This window comes from Varroa jacobsoni, unplaced genomic scaffold, assembly GCF_002532875.2.
Source record: "Varroa jacobsoni isolate VJ856 unplaced genomic scaffold, vjacob_1.0 contig02316, whole genome shotgun sequence".
NCBI lineage: Eukaryota > Metazoa > Arthropoda > Arachnida > Mesostigmata > Varroidae > Varroa > Varroa jacobsoni.
This window is the reverse complement of record NW_019214796.1, coordinates 6,793-15,158: the sequence shown is the minus strand read 5'-3', so window position 1 is coordinate 15,158 and position 8,366 is coordinate 6,793. Positions and strand designations below refer to the sequence as shown.

The 8,366-nt window shown below is 45.2% G+C and overlaps 1 protein-coding gene across 1 annotated transcript; it reads right to left on the bottom strand.

The window, feature by feature from the left end:
• On the bottom strand, positions 1–7,762 carry LOC111272462 (uncharacterized). The gene is made up of 2 exons (XM_022853918.2): positions 6,602–7,762; positions 1–2,262 (listed from the first exon to the last, which is right to left on the bottom strand). Exons 1-2 carry the CDS (start codon positions 6,856–6,858, stop codon positions 1,164–1,166), a joined length of 1,356 nt encoding a protein of 451 aa, XP_022709653.1. The 5' UTR covers positions 6,859–7,762; the 3' UTR covers positions 1–1,163.
• Between the last annotated feature and the right edge of the window lie 604 nt (positions 7,763–8,366).

The following is an 8,366-nucleotide window of genomic DNA, read 5'->3' as shown; positions in this document are numbered from 1 at the left end:
TTAAAATATCTTCTGAAGGTTTATTGAGTATAGACTAAGATCCGATAGTAACTAGAAGTTATGTACATTCGATGTATACACAAGCCGATTAGATTGACCATTTCTCTCGTGAATTTCTCATATAGTGACGCAAGAAACAGTATTAACTGTCTGAATATCAGTTACACTGCACTATCGCATGCACAAAATTGGTCCCCAGCGTTCCGTAGTGCAGGATATCGGCGCATAGGACTTTCGGCCGTTACAGTATCGTTCCACCGAAGCCAACCGCGTTGTACCACTATAGCGGTCACTTCTTGGTATTGTGTTTCTCGTATTTTTACATGCTTCATAACCTCAAAGATCAAGAGGAACAGCATCGTCTGTTATTATCATTTAAGGACATAGTTTCTTCTTTGAAAAATACTGCAAGTCAGAACGATGTTAATCCATTTATTTTGTAGTGTCTTACATGAAAGCGGGTCAGACAAAAACAGCCCTCGTGCCATCTCGAGATGTATCTCAAGTATTACAAAAATTAGACTAAGAATTCGGCACAACATAATAAAAACATCTTTTTACCTTTATACGAACGCCGCTTTACTTTGACATAAATAGACATTTTAGGACTACGGTCACGGAATACGTATTATAAGAGGTGACGCGTGAAATGAACGAATTATGTATACAATCAGCTGTACTTTTTTTCAGCGTCAAGCTTTTCAGGTTCTCTCGCTTTACTATTAACGTTATTATCATAACGTCTCATTTATTAGCACGACTTCGTAGCCTTCATATATTTACACGTTGAAATCGTTCAGTGGCTGAGGCCTTTTCGGCACTGCGCGCGGAACTTTTTCTAGCTAAACAAACGCATCTGAACAATATCTTTACTGCGCTTCTGTTTACAATCTGCACACAACAATGTTACCTATGCACTAAAGTCAATTTCTTTTAACTATAACTTCTATTGGCTAATTCACGGCTACATCTGGCCATTTTCACTATATCATTCTGTCTATATATACTCACATCGTAATTGTAAGATCATCGTCAAGGGCGGGATTGTATATAATTTGTGTGTATGTAATAATAATAGTTGTTATTATCGTTTATTTTGATTGTGTTGACACTCGACTCTCTTCGTGATACACATTTTAAAATTTCGCTGCAACGCGTCTCCGTCAAAACACTGACGGAAAATGATTGATGTAGTCGCCGGCGCTAGCTGCTGCTGCAGCTGCTGCTGCATCCGTCGCAGATAGCCCCGGTCCCACCGTTGGCGTGGCGGGCAAATAGTAGTCACCATAATACGTGGGCGGAGTTGCCGGATAGGCGGCGCTGGTGTTCGTCTGGTACGGTGGCAGGAATGGGTTATGATGGCTATGACTTTCAACGGACGACATCACTGAAGCGCTGAACACTTCGGCTGTCATTGAGCGACAGTGGTTCGACATGGGGTAGACAGCGGCAGCTGCTGCGGCAGCTGTGGCTGCCGTCGACGGGTAAACTGGAGCAGCTGCTGAAGTCGTAGCGGACTCGACTAGTCGGCTAGTCGGACTATGAGCGGGATTGAGAAGGGCAGTGGTTTCGCTCGCGATCGTCGGTGTCGCATGATGATGGTGGCCAGAACCGGCAGTGGTCGCGAACGGCGCTGGAATCATACTCGAAGGGTTGACGGCACCGCCACCAATTGTGTTGCCCGTTCCAGTAGCTCCGGTGGACGAGGCGCTGTTCGTCAACGTGGTCGAACTGTTATTGCCGATAGTGTTTGTGCCCGGCATCGACGCGAAATCGAATGGGCCGGTGACGATTGGCGGGATCGGTGGAGATGTAGGAGGTGATCGCGACACGGAGCTATCCTCTCGACACATCGCTGGCGAGCTGCTGCTGCTTGGGGAGGCGAAATGGGTCGACATTGACGAGGCGTAATCATACAGTTTTACGTCACCTCCAAGACTACCAAGCCCACTCGTAGTGAGGGTCACTGGGAGTCCGCCCGTTGCAAGATTGCCTCCAGCGCCAGTCAGCTGTTGGGCTGTCGGGTGATACGCCGGTTCTCTGTGAGACGCAGGGGGCACAAAAGCGGTGATTGGTATGGATTGATAAGCAGGCTGTTGTTCTGTACCACCTCCGTTATTGCCTTTGCCACCGGGGGCGTCGTCGTCTTTGCGAACGCGTCGCCTCGGCTGATACTTGTAGTCGGGGTATTCCTTCTTATGAAGCACGCGTAACCTGTCGGCCTCCTCGATAAAAGGACGTTTCTCTTCCTGCGATAATTGCCTGGATGATACGCGAGAACGAATTCCAATCTGTTAGATTCGGATTTATGAAGAAATATGCACTCAAAACATAGCCTAGCTTAATATTATGTAGGACAACCATAGTGCACACGGTCCCAGTGAATTGTACTATCGAATAAACTTTGTAAGGATTGCGAATCTTGAATTTTGCACTGCTAAAGATTACGACGTGGAAATGCGTTATCCGTACCAAACGACAAGGCGAGCACTGCCATTTGAGATTGCGATCAGGTATCGCCTCAACGTCACATTGTTCAACTTTAAACTGTGTATCGCATCCTACAAACATGGCAGCCGAAAGGAAGGTTATGAAAAATCAGATCACCAACGATAATTCATCTCCATTTCGAACAAAAGGAATGACAGCTTGGCGAATACATTCAATTGTGGTCCACGTTGGTCCTACATATTCATTCGTACACATACGTACGGATTGGTCGATTGTAAGGTTCTTACTAAGGGATTGTCAGTCCGACACTTGAGTGTCATCGCCTCTTCTGCGCGATGCCCGTTGATGCCCGCGTGCCGCTGACGGCATCCACGGGAACAAGCTCACGACGTCACGATCGGAGCAAGACGTCACTAGAGAACCTCACATAGTGCAACAGTATTCAGCTGTGTATCAGTCGCGCGGTTCTGGGTGTACACGCAGCCTGTATGGGTGAAGCCCGAGTGTTTGTTTTCCTTGTCACCGTATGATTGTGTCTGTATGTGCGAGTGAATCGATTCTCAGCCACCGCCACCAGCCAATCGCTCAGAAAGCATCTAAAAAATGCAGCGTTTTAAACACAGTGACGACGACGTGTTATAAAATTTTGGGATTGATCTTTTTGTGACTCTTAAGGATTGAAGATCTGTGCTGCAGTCATGACGAGGTGCAAACGGACATCGAGTAAGGAGAAACGGTGCAGAAACAGAAAGCGAAGCGAGCGACAATAGGCAAAAAATAAGAGGGCAGAATGGCAATTTGCTAAAATTAGGCGTGACATCGGCCCTCTCTTTGTTGAGAAAAACGAGCTATCCAGTTACGGACAATTGGCACCCACAAGTGAAAGGGCAGATTCAGCAGTTTAGTGCTATTCGCTGTCTGGTCCATACTCAATTCAAAGTCGATTTGCGCCCCCCCCCTTGTTGTCGCGCTGCTGATGAAATGCTTACTCCAAAAGACATACGGATAGTCATCCATGAGTGTGGATGTCATCGTCGTACGGCGAGACAGTAATGCGGCTTCTCATCGTGGCGCAAAGTGAACCAGATCTTCATCACGAACACGACATGTAGGTGATTTTAGCACCTAGTAGATTCCACCGCCCCCACCTGGGCAAGCGAGTGCCCCACTAACGTAATGGAGAAAGCTTCACACCTCTACCCACAGCGACATGAAGAGGCAAAAGAGAAAATGCTACGAAGGCTAAAATAGCTAATACAGTCGATCGCATCATCTTCAGATCTCAGAGCTATAACAGCGCTGGAGCTGGTCGAGTGTATTTTGCAGACAAATTTTACTGCTACTGACGAGGTTGTCTAAATGTTTCCATGTAGGCTTTTTTTGTGTCTAGATGGGTCTTGGTGCCCCATGAACAGGTGCCAATTTTAATGGTCGATGAGCGTTGGTGTGAAAGGCTTTGGGTATTAGGATTCGCTTTGACGTTTTTTTTACGAACGCTTTTCCACCTGAGCTACGTGCTGAGGTCATTGCGTTCAAATGGGGGGGGGGGGGGGCTTCCATTCTTCACCTTCACTGGGTTTCTGTTTCATCAAACTGTTGATTCAGCCGTGACCGGCTCAGCAATACCTAGTTTAGGCACTTATCTGGAACGACAATGTAACCAGCAAGAAAAACTAAATAAACAAAAGTGCAAACCATCCTGATAAATGAATTTATGTTGTCAACACAGCGAAATAACGTTTTCCGGCAACTGCTATCGGTAATAATTGAGCGCACCGGATTTATGGGTATAATAAGATAACATCATTAAATTAGAAATAATGTTAGAGGAATAACAGGCCACAAAATCATGACGCTGAAAGAAAACCACAATGCCAATTGCAAACCGGCACATTTTAATGCAACGGATTCTTAAAATGTGGATAATTGACGTAGAAACCATTTAATTGCCAACAGATTAGATGTAGCAACCGTTACTTATTTTTTTTCCTTATCTTGCTGTAAATTTAATGATAAATCACCAGACATACTCAATAGGCTTTAATAACATAACAGAAGAGCGTAAACGTGCCCCAACACCACAAAAACACTGTTTTACGTGTAAGGTTTTCCTGTTTGTATATGGTACCACGTTATTCATCGACCATTTGAATGGGCCGAACCATAGCAGCTCAACTAAGAAACAAAGTAAAAAATGGAAAAATGGATCGTTATTACTATGGATTTTCATTTAGAGACGTGCGTCTACCGGACAACACTGGCTCCTTGCACTAGGTTCGTAGAAAGCATGTTACCCCCTTGTTTCATAAGATGCTTGTCACCCGTCTGACAAATTTAGAAGGCATGGAATAGGAGTCCCCAAATGCAGTCAAACCTTGCACAGCTCGGCCGTTGGATAAATCATCTAGTGCACAACTTAGCTTCTTACGTGCAGAAGTAGCGAAAGTTAACAAAAAAAAAGTACTTTCAATAATGTTATTTGACGTTGTATAATAACCGAGTGGCGCAGCATTGGTACTAGTAGATCAGACGCTTAAGCCGTGGAAAGTCAAGAGCAAGAATTGTTTTGGCTCCGATTCCTTACATGCCTGATTGTAAATGTTTACCGGCAAGTTACTCTAGATCAGACCAACAAGTGTAGCTTTCGAAAATTTCTCGTCATTTCCTAAAAATGCAACGATTGCATGAGCTCATTAGTTCAAGCGATTTACCTGGCCTGACCGACAACTTCGCTATTCGCACATTTGACAGCAAATCGTTTATTGCATTTAGCATCAATCTGTAATTACTGATAATCATGGACGCGCGAACATCCTGAAGTAACACTCACTGTTTTTGATCAGGAGCACGCACCTGATACCGTCACGGTCAGCTCTCCGAAACGCCACTGTGGCGTCTCCATTTAAAAATTCTATTAGGCCGACGCGACATCGTTACAGCGTTAGCTATGGGTTTAACGTACCGGTTTCCCACAACACTGAAGTAGCAATTGGGTCGCTCTACTATCGTATTTCAAAGGCTCCGAAATGGGCTTACAGAGGCGTGCAATTGCCGTGTTCTTATTTGGTTCTTAAGAGGAAGAACTTTTTCGTCTACTTGTGTTTTTTCTGTTGCTTCTTGCTGCCACACGCTCTGATCGCCCTTCATTTTATTTCCTTAGAAAGCCAAAGCCAAGAACCCAACTATCGTCGACTAATACACTTGCGTCGAGCCTTCAGGAGATTAAGGTCATCGAGAAGATTCGCAGGTCATAAGAAATGTTTATTTTCGCACACACATACACACAAACAGAAAAGATGAGGCGCATGCGGAATGCTGTAGAAATGCAGAGGATAATGTTACGTTGTCTTCACCAACTGGCGCTATTAACGCTCATCTAGCGGCCACAAAACGTTACGGGAGCCACGCGACCACTGGACGCAAAAAATATAGCAGACATCAATGCATGGTTCTAGCGATGAAAGTTCTGGCATCAATTAAAAAAAATACCTGAATATCTCCCTAGAACCTTTGAAAGTGCAATGGACGGTGGACCTATTGGATGACTATCGATGCTGACAAGTTCCAACCTGTAGGCACAGGCTGCGAGTATCAGTTATTCCAAGGCCTTGACCCAGAGCCCGTTTGCCGAAAGTCGAAACTAACTTAGGCGGTGCGCGGATGACATCCTTAATTCATTCATACGTACGATAAAAAGGCTTTGTTACAATATCTTTATTAACTTTCGGTAGCTCTAGCACTAATTGCAGCCTTCCGGTTAGACACTCGTCTTCTATAGATATCATATTCTATCACAATATTGCACGCTATGGCGGCCACGCGAAGAAACCCACATTCCGTTAATTCAAATTTTCTTCTGAAATCTTACGAAACACTGCTGAATTAACATCGTAACTAATTTACATTACATCATAACACATGCCGTGATATTTTCCAAATGGTCTCTCTACACCGTTGGCGACAGGTATTCAGTGAGCGTATATATATATATATATAGATGTTTGTATCTGTAGGTCGATTTTACGTTATCTGTCTTGTAGTACATATCACTAGTGGGGCTGGAACCGCTATCGCTTCTTAAAGCTAGAAAAATATTGTTAAAACAAGATTCTCACTCTTAGTTTAAATATAATAATGGTTGAGTACTTACTTCCAGAGCTTGCCAAGCGTTTTTGAAAGTTCGGCGTTATGCAAATTCTTGTGATGATCGGAGAGTTTTCGCCGCGCAGCCTGCGCCCACACCATAAACGCATTCATAGGGCGTTTAATATGCAGTCGCTTCTTTTGTGCAGCTAATGACGGCCGCCGCATCGCTGCAACCGGCGGAACAAGTGCCCAGTCGAAGCCTGATAGGACCCTGGCAACAGCGGATTCCACATCTGCCGATTCCACACTGTTCACTGACATATTATCTGGCGTTTGTTTTGCAGTATTTCCGAAGATACGTGATGTCTTTCTGTACTCAGAAAGAACCAAAGAGATTTTTGAGAACTATCTGGTCACTGGGTTATGCTTCGTTGCCCTAGAACTTCGTCTTACTTACATTAGACATAGTACACAGTATTTCGCAGAAAAACGAGCAAATTCGTCCTGGTGTTTCGATTCCCTCGATCAGGTCGTCGAGCTGGTGAGGTCGTCGTAATTGTTCAATCAATAATTGATTGATTGATTGATTTTTGTCACGTTGATTCCGTGCACAAATCGCATTGATTTGGTCTGGTGGCGACTCGAAGATAGCTATTCATAGTTTTTCTACGTGACCTCCTTGGGTTTCGTTTTCATTAATTGATCGACGGCTAGTCGATATCCTTCTTACTAATAAACAAGCAAATTCACAAAAGGGATTGACTGTTCTAGCGCACGAAATCAAAAAAAAACACGATCACTACTCAGCATAGTCCATTATTACGAGGTATACGATTGTTATTTTTGTCACAGATGTTGTACTGCTACGAGCCCGAGGAAACCAATCACTTCAAGCTTGCCTTTTTCGCGACGTAACAACACATGTTGCGAAGTCGAAACGTGAGATCTGGTTCGCCCTTAAGAGTGAAGGGGGCAAGATGAGGTCACAAGGGAGGGGCGATTCAGTATAGGCTACTAGCAGCGACAACAGTGCAACAGTGTACGTGGAAGCCACCGGCCTTTCTTCACTATTAAGGCTGCCGGAAGCACTCACGCCACAGCAGTAACGTACCAGCGCTAGCAATAGTGCTTCACAGTTAAGGGCACAGTTACTGTTGCCGGCAAGACTGGCAACGAGATCAAAAGATCAGATAACACAAGAACGTGTTGCTCCGTGCCTTTCCGAATTGTTCCGACGCGCCAGAAGACAAGAGCATCTTTGTCTAAAATCGCGTCTCCGTGAGCTTCTCACTTTGCGCCCGGAGGGAGGAGCTTATGCTCCGGCTAGCGCTCATTGGTAGCCCGTGGAAAGGGTTGTTACCGCCTGGTGGGAGGAGTCCCGGTAGGGCAAGATGATGAGGAGAAGGGAGAAATCGCAGGAAAACGACCGCAAAGAATTGTGATCATCATTATCACGCTGCCGATGGCCCTGGTGCCCGGTTTGTGGGAAATGTGGAATCGTTATTACGCCCTTCGCTCTCGTGCCTTTATCCTGGCTGGTGTGCTTCCAGGGAGACGCACAACCAATCGCGAGCAGGACTCGACGGGCTGAATGAGCCGACTCAAGGTGAATTCAACTGACGAACCAATGGGTTGTTCGATGATTCGTTGACTTGTTGGCGTGATGGCAGCGTCAGCACTAGAATGTTGGTAACAGCAATAATACACGTAACGTGACGCTGACTATGCCTGCCACAGCTTTAGTAGCACTATTGATGCCATTCTACCTGCGACCGCTGTCACTACTACCGTCGACAAAACAGATTTTTACATGCGATGCTTTTCAGTGG

Coding starts and splice junctions, on each gene's coding strand:
- LOC111272462 (XM_022853918.2), bottom strand. CDS start 6,858: ATGTCAGTGAACAGTGTGGAATCGGCAGATGTGGAATCCGCTGTTGCC. Junction 2,263..6,601: donor ACGCTTGGCAAGCTCTGGAA/GTAAGTACTCAA, acceptor CGTATCATCCAG/GCAATTATCGCAGGAAGAGA.